The sequence below is a fragment of the Caenorhabditis elegans genome, chromosome IV (assembly GCF_000002985.6).
Source record: "Caenorhabditis elegans chromosome IV".
Classification (NCBI taxonomy): Eukaryota; Metazoa; Nematoda; class Chromadorea; order Rhabditida; family Rhabditidae; genus Caenorhabditis; species Caenorhabditis elegans.
The window spans coordinates 15,454,886-15,472,620 of NC_003282.8; the positions used below are offsets into that span (position 1 = coordinate 15,454,886).

General features: G+C 30.7%; 1 protein-coding gene and 1 non-coding gene across 7 annotated transcripts; one reads left to right on the forward strand and one right to left on the reverse strand.

Annotated features, from left to right (window-relative positions):
* Positions 1-241: 241 nt before the first annotated feature.
* Positions 242-16,609, reverse strand: ntl-11 (the record flags this gene model as incomplete). Of its 6 annotated transcripts, NM_070459.5 has the most annotated exons (10): positions 252-636; positions 3,124-3,246; positions 6,400-6,702; positions 8,561-8,786; positions 11,032-11,226; positions 12,646-12,847; positions 13,641-13,691; positions 14,760-14,995; positions 15,866-16,378; positions 16,434-16,603. In NM_070459.5, 9 exons carry the CDS (start codon positions 16,595-16,597, stop codon positions 3,214-3,216), a joined length of 1,923 nt encoding a protein of 640 aa, NP_502860.2. The 6 variants fall into 6 exon arrangements, with proteins under 6 accessions (NP_001294106.1, NP_502860.2, NP_001294108.1 ...); NM_001307177.4 differs by lacking the exon at positions 3,124-3,246 and having other exon boundaries at positions 242-636; positions 6,460-6,702; positions 16,434-16,609; NM_001380548.1 differs by lacking the exons at positions 252-636; positions 13,641-13,691; positions 14,760-14,995; positions 15,866-16,378; positions 16,434-16,603 and adding an exon at positions 13,130-13,160 and having other exon boundaries at positions 3,214-3,246.
* 21ur-13768 lies at positions 10,810-10,830 on the forward strand. The gene has a single exon (NR_063034.1).
* Positions 16,610-17,735: the final 1,126 nt, after the last annotated feature.

Below are 17,735 nucleotides of genomic sequence, written 5' to 3' on the forward strand. Positions count from 1 at the left end.
AAATCGATAAAATTGCCAAATCTGCAAAAAATTAGTTTTTTATCGACTTTTCGTGGATTTTTTTTGTTTACTTTTTAAATGAAATTTCGATCAAAAAATGGCTAAAATCACCAAAAAATTTCCACACGTAAAAAAGCCAAAAAAAAAAATTAAAAAACCAAAAAAAGCACAGATATTTCTCAAAAAATGTCGCTAATTTTTTGGATTAAAATCGAGCAAACAATTTTCAAAATCAGGAAAAAAATGGGGGAAATCTGTAGATAATTCATCGGAATAAATCAAATATTTAAGAACAAAATTTTCAAAGCAAAGCCCGTGAGATTCTCAGTTTTTTGAAAAAAAGAAGGAGAAAAATACAATTTTTAGGGGGGAAAATTGGGGAAATTGGGGAAAATATAATAAATTAAACAACTCATTTTTCATCAAATTTATCTATTTTTTTTCGATTTTCTCCTTTTTCGGCATTTTCTGGAACAAAAAAGCGTTGAAAAACGCCTTTTTTTACATCTTTCGACGATTCAAAAGCCTGTACAACTGTGTGAGTGTCACTTTTTGATGAAATTATCGAGAAATTTGATGATGGTCCCGACGCGATAATTGGGGCGGCGGCAGAGTTTACAAAAGAGCAAATGAGACCTGAAATTTGGGTTTGGAATATTATTTAGTAGAGTTTTTTTTTTTTTTTTTTGGGGGGGGAATGGTTGAGAAATGGCATGCAGGAGGTGGTGGGGTTGGGAAGTGTGTGTGCGGAGAAATTGGAAATTTTGAGGATTTTTTTGAAAAAAAAAACGAATTTTCTATTTATTTAAAAAAAAAAAAGGAAATTATCGACTTCTAAAATTATATTTTTTAACAAAAATTGTGAAACTTGGGTTTTAAATTTTTTTTTCGAAAAAAAAATTATTTTTTTTGGATTTTTGGAAGAGATTTTTATTTATTTAAAAAAAAAGTGAATTATCGACTTCTAAAATTATATTTTTTAACAAAAATTGCAAAACGGTTTTCAAATTTTTTTTTTACGAAAAAAAAATTAATTTTTTCAGGTTTTTTGAAAGAAAAACCAACATTTTTGGAAAATAACTTTTTTCCATTTTTTTCTTGAAAAAAAAAGGATATTTTTCGAATTGTTTTTTTGAAAAAAAGCTTGCCGAAAGTGGAAGATTTTTTTTTTAATAAAAAAATTCGATTTTTCGAAATGAACTGAAAAAACAACAAAATTGTTCAAATTGATTTTTTTTTTTTTGAAAATCAAATTGGTTTTCACTATTTTTGAAAAAAAAACCCTTTTTTGCGTTTTTTTTTTTGGATTTTCTGTTTAAAATTTTTTTAAACGTCAAAAATTGGCAAAAAAACTTTTCACATATTTTTTTTTTCGAAAAACTTATTTTTTTTTTTTTCGAAAAAACTAATTTTTTTTGGATTTTTCAGAAAACAAAAAAGTTTTTTCAATCTTTTTTCTCTGAAAAAAAGGGATTTTTTTTCGGAATTTTAGTAACAATTCTTTCACTATTTTTTTGCAATTTTTTTTCGGATTTTTTGAGAAAAAAACCAATTTTTTTTAATTAAAGAAGAAAAATGTTAATTTAAAAAATTATATTTTTTAACAAAAATTGCAAAACTGTTTTCAAATTTTTTTTTTACGAAAAAAATTAATTTTTTCAGGTTTTTTGAAAGAAAAACCAACATTTTTGGAAAACAACTTTTTTCCATTTTTTTCCTGAAAAAAAAGGATATATTTCGGATTATTAATAAAAATTGCAAAAAAAAAAAGGTTTTCTTAAAGTTTTTCACGAAAAAATGTAATATTTTTCGGATTTTTCAGAAAAAAATGTTTTCCAATCATTTTTCTCTGAAAAAAGGATTTTTTTTTCGGATTTTTCGTGAAAAACTTGTTGAAATTCGAAAAAAAATTATTTTAAATAAAAATTGGATTTTTCAAAAAATCCAATTCATTTTTTGATTTTTTTTGCAATTTTTTAAAGTTTTTCTCTTGAAAAGAACTTGTTAGAAATCAAAAATTGATTTTTTTTTTCAGAAAAATAGGATTATAGCGATCCTTTTTTAATTAAAAATTTAATTTTCGCGGTTTTCAATCAAAAAACTAGAAAAATTGATTTTTTAAAAAATCAAATAGGTTTCATTTAAAAAAAAACAATTTTTTTTGCAAATTATATATATCTGAAAAAAGACAATGCTTGGATTTTTTGAGTCAAAAATTAATTTTTTTTTTTTAAATAAAAATTCAGTTTTTTTCCTCAAAAAAAAATAGGATTATATTGTGCAATTACCCGAAAATAGTAGAAAAATCTTTTTTTCAAATAATTTTACCGAAAAATGGGTTTTTTTCTGATTTTTCGTTAAAAAATTTGTTAGAAGTCGACGAAAACCATTTTCCATTTTTAAAGAGCACTAATTTCTGAATTATAGCTGAAAAAAATTTAATTGCAAACAGGTTTTTTTTTGTTTTCAATAAAAACCGAAATTTCCCTAAAAATCTTATTTAAAAGTACGAATTTTCGCACATTTTTCACGTTAGAAATTGCAATTTTTCAGAAAAAACTGAAATTTCTGAAAAAAAAAAAGTTGCGGAATTTGTTGGAAAATGCTAAAATCTTATTAATTTACTAACATTAGAGGGATTAAAAAATTAAAATTTTTTTTTAATTGCTTGGAAAATTGCATAATTTTTTCGATAAATTTTTCTAGTTTTTGTAATTTAAAAATACCACAAAAACGAATATTTACGATATGTGAAAAAAAAGTTTTTTTTAATAAAAAAATTAAATTTTTTTTGGAAAAAATCAAAAAGTGTTCAAATTTTTTTTTCGAGAAAACAAGAATTTTTTTAATTAAAAAAAGATTATTAGTTTTTTATTTCAAAAAAAAATTTTTTGGAATAAAAATTCTGTAATTTCTTGAAAAATTGCAAAAATAGTTTTTTTTTCAGAATTTTTACCGAAAATTCAGTGAAAAATAGAAAAACCATTTTTTTTTCTCATAAAATTTCAAATTTTCCACCACATTTCCAGGGTCAAAATCATGCAGGTAGTGCAGAAATTAAAGATTTCCAACAAGAAAAAAATCTGAAAAATCATGCAAAATAGGTAATTCCACAAAACTTACACATTTAATTAAAAAAAAAAACCGATTGATTTTCTTAATAAATTTGAAAAGAGGGAAGAGGAAGAGACGATGATTCTGCAGGCAAAACACTCAAAAATGTGCATTTTGAGACGGATTTTTGAACTGAAAATGATTTTATTTTAGGTGATTTAAAAAAAAAAATTTTTTACGCGAAATTTTGCGATTTGTAGATCAAAAAAAATAATTAAAATTTGGTAAAAAATGAAATTTTATGTTAATTTTCAACTTTCTGAAACGTTTTTATTTCGATCTTTCAGAATATTGAAAACAAAAAAAACTTTGATCACATCCTTGGTCTCGACACGACAAATATTGCAATTTTCAGTTAAAAGTGGAACGATATGCGCCTTTAAAGCAAGTACTGTAACTTGTTGAAAATATCTCATTTTTTGCGGATTTTTCATCGATTTTTTATAGGTTTTTCTCCGAAAATAGATTAATTTATTAAATAACTCCATTTTTTTGACTATTAGAAACATAAATATATTTTTTTAAAAAATGTATGTGTTTCTAATTGTTAAAAAAAAAGTTACTTAAAGGAGGACTAACGGTTCGGACGATTTTGAACGTATATACCCAAAAATGGGCTCAAAAGGACGAATTTCAAAATGAAACTGCTCAGAAATTTGCCAAAAATGTTTTATGGCGGTTCAAAATTTGGAAAAAATTGCACGGATTTTAGCTAAAATCACGAATTTTGCCCACTTTTCTTTTTAACATATATCCGAAGTTGATATTTTTTTGGAATTATCATTTCTCTATTGCATATTTTGGTAGTTTATCTCTCACTAAATTTCGTCGATTAAGGCACATTTAAAGCCAAAGATGAGTAACCAATTTTGATGATCTCTGGTTACCTATGGGCTTTAAATGTGCCTTAATCAACGAAATTTAATAAGATAAACTACCAAAATATGCAATAAAAGACGATAATTCCAAAAAAAAAGTAAACTTCGGACACATGTTAAACAGGAAAGTGGGGGCAAAATTCGAGATTTTAGCTATAACCAGTGTAATTTTTTTTCCCGAATTTTGAACCGCCATAAAACATTTTTGACAAATTTTTTGAGCAGTTTCACTATGAAATTCGTTCATTTGAGCCCATTTTTGGGTATATAAGTTCAAAATCGTCCGAGCCGTTAGTCCTCCTTTAAGTAACTTTTTTTTAAACAATTAGAAACACATATACATATTTTAAAAATATATTATGTTTCCAATAGTCAAAAAAAAAAGTTATTTAATAAATTAATCTATTTTCGGAAGAAAAACTATGAAAAATCGATAAAAATTCGGCAAAAATTAGAGATTTTGAAGCAGAGGTGGGCGGCGGCAAAGGATTTTTCCGGCAAATCGGCGAATAGCCGGAATTGAAATTTTCAGGCAAATTGGCAAACCAGCAAATTGCCGAATTTGTCGACAAATCAATTTGCCGAACGGCAATTGCCGCCCACCACCCCTGGTTTGAAGTTACAGTACTCTTTAAAGGCGCACATCGTTTCAAGAATTAGAAGAACTGAAACCACGCCCATTTTTCCGTGCCGCGCGCGCAAGTTTTTTTGCAAATTTCTGCATTTTCAAACGAGACAACGAAGCTCTGCTGAGATGCGTGTTTGGTGCTTGAAAATGCAGAAATTTTCAGAAAAACTTGCACGCGCGGCACGGAAAAATGGGCGTGGTTTCAGTTCCCCTTAGAAAAATCAAAAAAAAAATTGCATTTTTTACAGATTTTTAAAATTTTTTTATTTGCGTTCCAGATGTATTTTAATCCAAAAATTGCAAAATTTTCATTTTTCTAAAAAAAATTTTTTTTAAATTGCGTTCCAGGTGTATTTTATCCCTAAAATCGCAAAACTTCTGTTTTTTTAACAAAATATTTTAAATTTTTTTTTTTGCGTTCCGGGTGTATTTTAATCCTAAAAATCGCAAATTTTCACGTTTGACTCTCAGTAATATTAAAAATTCCAAAAAAATTGGAAATTTTGTCCGCAATCTGCCAAAAAACCTTTTTTTAAATTTAACTGAAAATTTGTCGTGTCGAGACCAGGACTGGCTGAGACTTTTTTTTTTGGTATTTCGACGAAAAATTGATTTTTTAAGGGTTTTTTAGTCCAAAAAAAAAAAAACTTTTCAAAAAACTAAAAAAGTTCACGTTTTTACGATTAAAAAAAAATAAATGCAAGCATATATATTTTTTCGGCCCAAAATCATTTTTTGAGGTCCCAGCCGAGGGGTGTTGAAGATTGTTTAAATTTTCTGAAAAATCGAAAAAACCTGGAAAAAAAAAACTTTTTTTACCAAATTTGTTTTTGAAATTTTTTTTTTCGTTCCATGTGTATTTTAATCCACTGCAACTTTTTCCTCACGAGGGACGAGGAAAAGCGGTTTCTAGGCCATGGCCGAGGGGGCCGACAAGTTTCAGCGGCCATTTATCTTGCTTTGTTTTCCGCCTGTTTTCTTTCGTTTTTCACAGCTTTTTCCCGTTTTTTCTTATTAAAACTGATAAATAAATATTTTTTGCAGATGCTAAAACAATTTCCAAGTAAAAAAATTATGTTATCAGTCGGCAAGTAGCGGTGAAAGTGGGCATTGTAATATGATGGATTACGGGAATACAAAACCTAAACTTTTTCTGAAACATGATACATATGCTGCTTAAATGCTGAGACTACCTGATTTTCATAACGAGACCGCTGAAAAAGTTTTGAGGTTTCCAAAATTCAACTTTTTTGGTGGAAAAGTCGAGATTTTCGCACAAAAAGTTGAATTTTGGAAACCTCAAAACTTTTTCAGCGGTCTCGTTATGAAAATCAGGTAGTCTCAGCATTTAAGCAGCATATGTATCATGTTTCAGAAAAAGTTTAGGTTTTGTATTCCCGTAATCCATCATATTACAATGCCCACTTTCACCGCTACTTGCCGACTGATAACATAATTTTTTAACTTGGAAATTGTTTTAGCATCTGCAAAAAATATTTATTTATCAGTTTTAATAAGAAAAAACGGGAAAAAGCTGTGAAAAACGAAAGAAAACAGGCGGAAAACAAAGCAAGATAAATGGCCGCTGAAACTTGTCGGCCCCCTCGGCCATGGCCTAGAAACCACTTTTCCTCGTCCCTCGTGAGGAAAAAGTTGCAGCGTAATCCTAAAAATTGCAAAAAAAATTCACGTCTGACTACTATGAGTAATATTTGAAAAATTCCAAAAAAATTGGAAATTTTGTCCGCAATCTGCCAAAAAGCCACACACTTCCCATACCTGAAGCACAACTTTTCTCGACGTTTGTTTAAACGTCGCCGGCCCACACGTCTTCACTACCGTAGTGGTTGTGGTGGTGGCCGATGCGCCCGGATTATGAGAAGTCGTCGTTGTGGTGGTGCTCAGTGAGTTTGGAGAGCTTGATTTTGTGGTAGTGGTGGTTGTAGTAGTTGATGTAGTCATATTCTCTTGTCCTCCTCCACCACCACCATTTTGCATATTAATCATTGATTGATAGAGTGCTGTACACTCTCGATTATCAGTGTATTTCAGTGTGAATGGCTTCACGTCCGCGGCAATGTCCTGGAAAAAATAGATAGGGGGTAATTGGGGGATTTTTTTGGTTTTTAATGGGAATTTTGGAATTTCAGGGAAAAAAATTGGATTTTTTCAAGAAAAAATTGGATTTTCAAGGAAAAATTGGATTTTTAAAGGAAAATTTGGATTTTTTCAAGAAAAAATTGGATTTTTTAAAGGAAAATTTGGATTTTTTCTAGAAAAAATTGGATTTTTTAAAGGAAAATTTGGATTTTTCTAGAAAAAATTGGATTTTTTAAAGGAAAATTTGGATTTTTTCTAGAAAAAATTGGATTTTTTAAAGGAAAATTTGGATTTTTTCTAGAAAAAATTGGATTTTTTAAAGGAAAATTTGGATTTTTTCTAGAAAAAATTGGATTTTTTAAAGGAAAATTTGGATTTTTTCTAGAAAAAATTGGATTTTTTAAAGGAAAATTTGGATTTTTTCTAGAAAAAATTGGATTTTTTAAGGAAAAAGTGGCGGTAATTGGGGATTTTTTTTGAAAATTTTATTGGAAATGTTGGAATTTTCTTATAGTTAGAAAAGTTAGAGAATTTTTAATAAAGAAATTGAATTTTTCCGAGAAAAACTACTGAAATTTTCGGAGAAAAGTTGAGAATTTTAGATCAATTTTGGATTTTTCAGCAAAAAAAAATTTGGTTTTTTAAGGAAGAAGTAGGGATAATTGGGGGTTATTCGGTTTTTAATGGGAATTTGGGAATTTTCAGAAAAAAAAATTGGTTTTTTCTTAAGTTAGAAAAATTGCATTTTTTTTTGAAAAGAAAATGGAAATTTTAAGGGAAAATTGGAATTTTCAGGGAAAATGTTGGGGTAATTGGGGTTTTTTTTAAAGTTTTATTGGAAATGTTGGAATTTTCAGAATAATTTGTGGATTTTTCACCAAAAAGTAGGGGTTTTTTTAAAGGAAAAATGGGACTTTTCGGAGAAAATATGAATTTTTCTGAAAGAAATGGAAACTTTTGGGAAAAATTGGATTTTTTTTTCAGAAAAAAAGTGAAATTTTCTGAGAAAAGTTCAATTTTTAGATCAATTTTTGTATTTTTTAGCGAAAAAAAAATTGGATTATCTAAGGAACGTTTTGTTTTTCAGGAAAATTTCCGAATTTTTCCGAAGAAAAATTGAAATTTTCAGGAAGAAATTGAAATTTTCCGAAAAAAACATTGAATTGTTTCAGGTAAAATTGAAATTTTCAGAATAATTTTTGGATTTTACAGCAAAAAAAAAGTTTAAAAAAAGGTGAAATTAAAATGTTCAGGAAAAATTGATATTTTCGGAGAAAATGTATTTTTTGCAATTTTCAGGGAAACATTGGATTTTTCTGGAAAAAAATTGATTTTTTTCCGAGAAAAATGAAAATTATTATGAAAAACTTCATTTTTTCAGAGAAATTACCCAAAACCTGTGCAAAAATTCGAGAAAAAACAGTTGAAATCTGAGAATTTTCGAATTTTTATCAGAAAATTAGACTTAAATTCGCATTTTTGAGCAAAAATTTCGAATTTTTATCAGAAAATCGGCGAAACTAATGAAAAAACTGGCTAAAAATCAGAAATTCCGTATTTGTCCTAGAAAAGTATGAAAAAAACTGCCTAAAATTCAGAAAATCCACAATTTTCAGGGAAAAAAATCGGATTTTCATCAGAAAATTATGGAAAAACTGCCAGATTTTTCAAGATTTTCAGGAAAAAATTGGAATTTTTCACAGAAAAATGGAAAATTTCAGAAAAAAAGGTTTTTTTTTTTTGGTTTTTCTGGGGGACCATTTTTTTTTTGGGTTTTTTTTTCAAAAATCTGCTGCTCAGAAATTCCGAAAAAACTCCAATTTCCTCATAGAATACGGACCTCAACATTAAGCACCCGCTCGCGGAGCAACTTCTTCACAAGCATTGCGACAAGCCGAACGGTCCGATCACCCTCACAAGTCCTAATCGTGTGACGAACAAATGCCAGAACAACTTCTCGATGCTCTTGAGTAAGCTTATCGTGTTCTATGAATTCTTTTGAGAGTTTGAGCACTGTTTCCAGTGAGTGAACAGTTGAATTGACCCCTTCGCAGAGACGCATGTATCTGCAAAAAATCTTAGATTTTTACAGTTTTTTCAGAGTAAAATACCTCGAAAAAGTGAATTTTTAGCCATTTTTTGTGCTTTTTCAGTGTAAAATCGAATTTTTCAAACACAAAATTGGCTTTAAAATTTTGGGGATTTTTTACAAAAAATTCCACAAAAATCGTCAAAAATCGCTGGAAAAAACCTCGAAAATGAGCATTTTTTGCAATTTTTTAAAGAAAAACTGACGAAAAAACACTGAAAACGTTTTTTTTTTCAGCCAATTTTGCGTTAAAAATTCGATTTTACACTAAAAATGCACAAAAAATGGCGGAAAGTTGACACATTTTCAAGGTTTTTCCAGCGATTTTTGACGATTTTTGTGGAATTTTTTATAAAAAAATCCCCAAAATTTTTAAGCCAATTTTGCCAATTTTGTGTTTGAAAAATTCGATTTTACACTGAAAAAGCACAAAAAATGGCTAAAAATTTGCATTTTCGAGGTGAATTTTCCAGTGTGAATTTTGATAATTTTTCGCTGAAAAAATCCCTCCAATTTCGGGCATTTTTAGTGTTACAGTGTTAGTGTTTTGAGTGTTAGTGTACATTTTCGAGGTTTTTTCCAGCGTTTTTCAATCATTTTCCTCTGGAAAATGGTGTAAAATTCGATTTTTAATTCCAAAATCTTATCACTTCCTTCACACAATAATAGGTCAAAAATCCCTGTGTAAAACCCTTGAAAATGTGTGATTTTATCTCTTTTTGTGCAATTTTAGTGTTTTTTTTTCCAATTTTTCTGAAAAAAGCAGCGAAATTTCAACAGAAAATGGTCAAAACTCGCTGGAAAAACCCTCGAAAATGTGAATTTTTAGCCATTTTGCGACACTAAAAATGCCCAAAATTGGTGAAAAACACGGGAAAATAGGTCATATTCACAGAAAATCGGGATTCTGGGAATTAAAATCGAATTATTTTACAGCTTTTTCTAGAAGAAAATGATCAAATATCGCTGAAAGTCCCTCGAAAAAAAAAATTTCAGCCAATTTTTGTAAATTTTTAACGGAAAATTGGCTAAAAAACTTTGAAAATCTGAATTTTTGGTTTTTTTTACAGAATTTTCAACAAAAATCGCCGAAAAAAACTGATTTTCAATAATTTCCAGTGATTTTTCGTCATTTTTCGCTTTAAAAATTGCTCAAAATTCCCATTTTCTAGGTTTTTCCAGGGATTTTCAACCATTTTCTGTTGAAATTTCGCTCTTTCCGTAAAAAAAAAATGGAAAAATACACTAAAAGTGGAAAAAAAAACCAGTTTTTAAGTTTATTTTTAATGTTTTTTCCTAGTTTCCCTTGGAAAAAAAAGTTTTTTAGCAAAAAAATGTTGAAATGTAGTGGAAAAACCACAAAAAATGTGAAATTTCAGCCATTTTTCGGATTTTTAGCGAAAAAATTATTGAAATTCACGGGGAAAAAACCTCGAAGGCATGAATTTTTAGCCAATTTTTGTATATTTTCAGGGCGAAATCGAATTTTTAACGGAAAATTGGCTAAAAATCAGTGAAAATATCTCGAAAATGTGAATTTTTAGCCATTTTAACCCTAAAAAATCTCAAAAGGTGGTGAAAAACGCGCGGGAAAATAGGTCGTTTTCACCGAAAATCGGAATTCTGGGAATGAAAGCGAAAAATGATTTTAAAAAAACGCTGAAATCCCCTCGGAAATGGGAATTTTTAGCCATTTTTTGTACATTTTTAGTGTGTTTTGTACATTTTTAATGCGAATTTTTGGGGATTTTCAAATGAAATCGTCAAAAAATGTGAATTTCCTGAATTTTCAATGATTTCCATCATTTTTTGTATAAAAATTGCTTTAAAAATTCGCATTTTCTAGGTTTTTACAGCAATTTTTTACCATTTTCTGTTGAAATTTCGCTTTTTTCAGGGCAAAAAAAAAAGAAAAAAAATCACTATAAGGGCTAAAATTACACATCATTTTTAACGGTTTTACAGTGATTTTTTACCCATTTTTTGGGTTTTTTTTCTAGTTTTTGTAAAAGTAGTGGCATTTTAGTAGCCCTTCTAAAGTGGATTTTTAGTGCTTTTTCCTAGTTTTTCGGGGAAAAAACCGCCATTTTTTCAAATTTTCAGCGAAAAATTGCAAAAATTCACTGAAAAAACCTCGAAAACACCGAATTTTTAGCCATTTTCGCACGAAAAATGCCCAAAAATCGGGGGTTTTTCCGAATTTTTTTCTTCAGATTCCGAACCTCTTAAAAAGGAGGCACGTATCCTGCTCACTGAGCGCATTTCTGACAAGAAAAGCGCCAGCAAACTTGACATTTGTTCTGATGAAGCTTATAATATTCTCGTCGAGCACCGAAGCCTGCAGAAGCCGATCGTATTGTGGATGAGTTATCAGAGCTGTTCGAACGAATTGAATCATCATATCTGACTTGGAAGTTCTGGAAAAATTTGCGTTTTTTTTACATTTTTTGGCGGGAAATCTGATTTGAAGAGGGGTAAGGCTCAAAAATTGGGTTTTTGGGCTTAAAAATGTGCATTTTTTAATCTTAAAATGCACATTTTTTAAGCTTAAAATGTGCATTTTTTAATCTTAAAATGCACATTTTTTAAGCTTAAAATGTGCATTTTTTAAAGCTTAAAATGTGCATTTTTTAAAGCTTAAAAATGTGCATTTTTTAATCTTAAAATGTGCATTTTTTAAGCTTAAAATGCACTTTTTTAAGCTTAAAATGTGCATTTTTTAAAGCTTAAAATGTGCATTTTTTAAGCTTAAAATGTACATTTTTTAAGCTTAAAATGCACTTTTTTAAGCTTAAAATGTACATTTTTTAAGCTCAAAATGTGCATTTTTAAGCTTAAAATGAGCTTTTCTAAGCTTAAAAAGGTGCTCAAATTAACGAATTTTGTAGTAAAAATCCACAAAAAATGTTCAAAAATTAGCTAAAATCTCAAATTTTGCCACTTTTCCATTTCACAGCAGTCCAAAGTTGTTTATTTTTTTTACGAATTACTGTTAAAATTCGTGAATTTTGCAAAAATCAGCGCGCCGCACAGAAAAATAGGCGGGGCGTGATTTCACAACCCTGCGGCACGGTTTTTTGCACTACCTTTTTGTGATTTTTTTTTCAATAAAATTGTGATTTTCCTTTTTTTTTCGAATGAAAGCATTTTTTATAGAAAAAAAAATCACCAAAAAATAGAGCAAAAACCGTGCCGCAGGGTTGCGAAATCAAGCTCCGCCTATTTTTCTATGCGGCGCGCTGATTTTTTTGCAAAATTCACAAATTTCACAAGTAAATCGTAAAAAGTTACCAACTTTGCACTTCTGGGAAACGGAAAAAGTGAGAAAATTTGAGATTTTAGCTAATTTTTTAACATTTTTTGTGGATTTTCACAACGAAATTCCTTATTTGAGCACATTTTAAGCCTAAAAAGACACATTTTAAGCTCAAAATTGCAAATTTTAAGCTTAAAAAAGCACATTTTAAGCTCAAAAATCTAATTTTAAGCTAAAAAAGCACACTTTAGGCTTTAAAAAGACACATTTTGAGCTTAAAAAATGTACATTTTAGGCTTAAAAATGCACATTTTAAGCTAAAAAAAGGACATTTTGAGCTCAAAAATGAACATTTGAAGATTAAAAAAGCATATTTTAAGCTTCAAGTATATATTTTAAGCCTAAAATTGGGGCAAATTTCTGCCAATAAATTCAATTTTAAGCTCAAAAATCCAATTTTTGAGCTGAAAAGAGCACATTTTGGGCCAAAAATTCAATTTTCAAGCTAAAAAAAGGCACACTGAAAAATCCACTAAATCCACAAAATCCACACTAAAATCCACAAAAATCCATTCCGTACGTCAAAGTAGTTCCATCAAGAATTCGATCAACACATCCTTCAATAACTTCATCTTTCAAATCCACCAGCGGCATTGTCATTCCATCACGAATATCCAGAGCCGTGTCAAGCTCCAAATCTGAGCTCACTTCTGATGGTGGAGCCGAGTCTGATGATTGAGACATTTGATCATCACAATCGATTTGTTTATTTAGTTCTTCTACTGGAAATTATAAAAAGGGAATTTAGTTGGGAACACTGCAACTTTTTCCTCACGAGGGACGAGGAAAAGTAGTTTCTAGGCCATGGCCGAGGGTGCGAAAATCTCGACTTTTTCACCAAAAAAGTTGAATTTTGAAAACCTCAAAACTTTTTCAGCGGTCTCGTTATGAAAATCAGGTAGCTTCAGCATCTAAGCATCATATGTATCATGTTTCAGAAAAAGTTTAGGTTTTGTATTCCCGTAATCCATCATATTACAATGCCCACTTTCACCGCTACTTGCCGACTGATAACATAATTTTTTAACTTGGAAATTGTTTTAGCATCTGCAAAAAATATTTATTTATCAGTTTTAATAAGAAAAAACGGGAAAAAGCTGTGAAAAACGAAAGAAAACAGGCGGAAAACAAAGCAAGATAAATGGCCGCTGAAACTTGTCGGCCCCCTCGGCCATGGCCTAGAAACCACTTTTCCTCGTCCCTCGTGAGGAAAAAGTTGCAGTGGGGAAATGAGAGATTTTTTTTTTCACGGAATTCTGGCTTCCCCCTCATAAATTGAAATGGAAGAGAGTTTGTGTGCCGAACTAGGCCATTTTAGGTCGGCGGAGAGATTTTGTGTAGATTTACGGCGCGTTGCGTGTCGCGTCGCGGCTCGATTTTAGTTGTAAAACTGAATGTATTTGTCCGTGTGGAGTACACGACACTTTTCCACGCGTTGCCCAGCAGGCTATTGTCAATGGAGCGCGAAAAATATGCATAAGGACGGCCAGAACCCCGTGTTTTGTTAAAACTAACACTCTGGAGCTGTCATTCCGGCGATCAGATCTGATTGGTACTCGGCGATGGCTGAAAAATGGGGAAATTTGAGATTTTTTGGGGAAAATTTGAGGATTTTTGGGCTAATTTTGAACTTTTTAGTGAAAAAATTGAGGAAATTTGGCCAATTTTCGAGGAAATTTGGTTTTTAAGTGGAAATTGAGGAATTTTGAGCTTTTCTTGTGAAAAATAGTGAATTTTGGGCTAATTTTCGACGAAATTAGAGTGAAAATTGAGGAAATGTAGACTTTTTGGAGATTTTCTGGTGAAAAATGTGAGGATTTAGACTTATTTTCAAGAAATTTTGGGATTTTTTGGTGAAATTGATGAAGTTTGAACTTTTTTAGTGGAAATTGGAAGATTTTGAGCTAGTTTTGAGGTTTTACAGTATAAAATATGAGAATTTAGGCTATTTTATGATGAAATTTGGGATTTTTCGGTAAAAATTAAGGAATTTTAAGATTTTTGGTGAAAAATTGGGGATTTTGGGCTAATTTTCAAAGAATTTTAGGCTTTTTTTGGTGGAAATTTGAAGATTTTGGACTAATTTTCAAGGAAATATGGGATTTTTTAGTGGAAACTTAAGGAATTTTGCGATTTTTAGTGGAAAATTGAGCTTTTTTGGCAGAAATTTGAGAATTTTGTCCTATATTTCGGAGAAAATTGGAATTTTTTTTGTTAAAATTTTATGAATTTTGGGATTTTTTGGTGAAATTGGAAGATTTTGTGCTAATTTTGGAATTTTCTAGTGAAAATTTTGAGGATTTAGGTGAATTTATGAAGAATTTTAGGATTTTTTGGTGAAAATTTAGGGATTTCGTTCGAATAACCCGAATTTTTGGTTAAAAATCTCGAATTTTCGTGATTTTCCGTCATTTTTCCAATTTTCCGTGGGTTTTCACAATTTTCGCACTCCGAAGGCTCCGGAATAGCTCAATTTCGATAAAATCTGGGTTTTTGGGCTAATTTCGTTCGAAAACCCCGAATTTTAGGTAGGTTAAAAAACTCGAAATTTCTCGATTTTCAAGCATTTTTAGCCAATTTTCCGTGGTTTTTTCAATTTTTCAATGATTTTCGCTCCAAAAAACGAGCACATACTCGGCTCGAGCTCATCAAAAGCCTGCATAAGCTCTTCCTGCATCTTATCACCAGAACACATTGAATAGATCACTGGCGTTGCTGATGTATTCTCTGGATCTACTTTAAGCCGCCATTCTCGAATAATTGGATCTTCTTGCTCGAGAGCTTCCATTCTGGGAGGGAGTTGTGTTGGAGCATTGTGCATTATTGGATAGAAAGCTTCAGCCATTCCTGATTCGTAGTCCTTTCGTTCACTGGAAAAATTGAGTGAAAATCGGGTTTTTTAGGCATAAAAATCTTGTGAAAAGCCGCCAAAATTTTGTTCATTTTTGCCCTTTTTAAGCTTTTTTCCGGGTTTTTTTTTTGGGGGGATTTTTGAGGGGGAATTGATGACATTCCAGTGTTTTGAAGATTTAAATCACTAAAATCGAGTTATTAGGCACAAAAATCTCATAAAAAGCAGGAAATTCGCACTAAAACCTGGGAAAAATTGGGGGTTTTTGGGGAAAAATTGAGAAATTTAGGTGAAAATCGGGGTTTTTAGGCTTACATTCCTGATTCGTGTAGTCCTTTAGCTCACTGGAAAATGTGGGGATTTTTCGAGCAAAATTGAGGATTTGCGATGATTTTTGAAGTTTTTTTTCGGATTTTTTATTGGAAAATGAGGAATTTTGAGCTTTTTTAGTGAAAAGTTCAAAAATTTTGCCATTTTTAGTGAAAAATTTGAGCATTTAAGCTAAATTTTCGAAGAATTTTAGGTTTTTCTGGTGAAAATTGACTATGAGAAAGCTCGGGTTTTTAGGCATAAAAAGCTAGAATTGGCTCCAAAAACCCAAAAGAAAGGGGGATTTTTGGTGGAAATTGATGAAATTACAGTGAAAATCGGGTTTTTTAGGCATAAAAATCTTATAAAAAGCGGAAAATTTGCTCAGAAAACCCAAGAAATGGGATTTTTTTCGAATTTTAACGGGAATTTTTCGTTTTTTACGTTTTTCCCTCGAATTTTCGCGAATCATAAGTAAAATTGAGGATTTTTGGGGTAAAATTGGGTAATTAGTGTGTGAAATCGGTGAAAATGTGAAAAAAATCGAGTTTTTTCATGGAATTTTCTCGAATTTCCGTACCATCCCAGCTCCCGCATCGCTTTCGGCAACGGAACCACCGAATCATGAACTTCTGGCCAATGATCCGTATTCGCTTCACACCAATCCACAAAACCCGTCCGATCGATGCCCTCCACCACCACCGTCAATCCCCCCGCCGCCGCTTTTTGAATAAAATCCGGTGCCGTCAGCTTTTCGACCTGATTTATATTGTTGCTGACGATAATTCTCGCAAGCATCGCCTCAATTCGGTGCTCAATTTGCTCGGCGGCAAAAAGAAACGTGGCGTACGGATGGGAGTACACGTCGCTCAGATTTTTCGGCGGTTTTGGACGAAGTTCCGGCTCGAGATCGGGCAGGCGCCATACTATATAAATAATATTCAACCGACGAATCACATCATCCCTTTCTTCAGAATGAATCTCAAAACATGTGGCAAGAGCCTGAAAAATGGCTAGAGAGCAGCGATTTGTGAATTGTTCGACGAATGTGTTGCCGAGAGAGTTGAAGGATTTGTTTGTGGTGCGAATAAAGCTGGAAATTAATTAAATTTCTTATTTAAACACTGATTCTCAATAAAAAAAAATACTTTGAAATATTGGAAATATCAGTTTCCGAGAAGAACAAGTCCTCGTCTCGCTTTATATCCTCCAGCATCTCGAAATCGTTTTCTTTTTCCTTTTTTTGCGACTCGTGCGGTGGCGCTGCAGCGGCACCGGTTTTCTGGTTCTTCTTTGCCTTTTTTTTCGTCATTTTTGGCTGAAAATTAACGAAAATTACGGAGAAATTGATGAAAATTGAGTTGAAAATGAAATGAAAAGAAAAAAAAACAGGGAAGCGAAAATAATGCAAGTGCGCTCTATCTGCACGCCATAGAGAGTACGAGACGCAGAGATCGTTGGCGCACTTTGTGATTTGTTGACGTGTTTCTCGTGCATGCTGACGCAATTTTAGTTTTTTCAGCATTTTTTTTTTTGAAAAAATCCATACATTTCCCAATTTTCAGCAAATTTTTCAGTGAAAGGCCTTTTTTTCCAAATTTTCAGCATTTTTCCGGAAAAAATCCATAAATTTCCCAATTTTTCAGTATTTTTACGGAAAAATCCATTAATTTCCCAATTTTTCAGCATTTTTCAGTAAAAATCCATAAATTTCCTCTATTTTAAGAATTTTTACGGAAAAAAAATCCATAAATTTCCCAAATTTTCAGCTTTTTTTTCGGAAAAAACAATTATTTTCCCGTATTTTTAGCATTTTTCAGAAAAAATTCATAAATTTTCCATATTTTCAGCATTTTTTAAAGAAAAAATCCATAAATTTTCCATATTTTCCATATTTTCAGCTTTTTTCCAGAAAAAATCCATTAATTTCCCAATTTTTCGGTATTTTTCTGTGAAAAATCCATAAAATTATCAATTTTCAGCATTTTTCAGTAAAAATCCATGAATTTCCCATGCTTTCAGCTTTTTTTTTCAGAAAAGATCCAAAAATTTCCCAATTTTTTAGCATTTTTCCGGAAAAAAAATCCATTAATTTCCCAATTTTTCGGTATTTTTCATTAAAAATCTATAAATTTTCAGTATTTTTCAGAAAAAAATCCATAAATTTCCTATATTTTCAGCATTTTTTCGAAAAAAAATCCATAAATTTCCCATATTTTCAGCATTTTTCCGAAAAAAAATCCATAAATTTTGCAAAATTTCAGCATTTTTCTGAAAAAATTCATATATTTCTCGTATTTTCAAATTTTTCCAGAAAAAACTCCATATATTTTCAAAATTTTCAGCATTTTTCGATGATAATTAAAAAGAAAACAATGCAAGTGTGCTCTATCTGCATGCCGTAGAGAGTACGAGACGCAGAAATCGTTGGCGCACTTTGCGATTTGTTG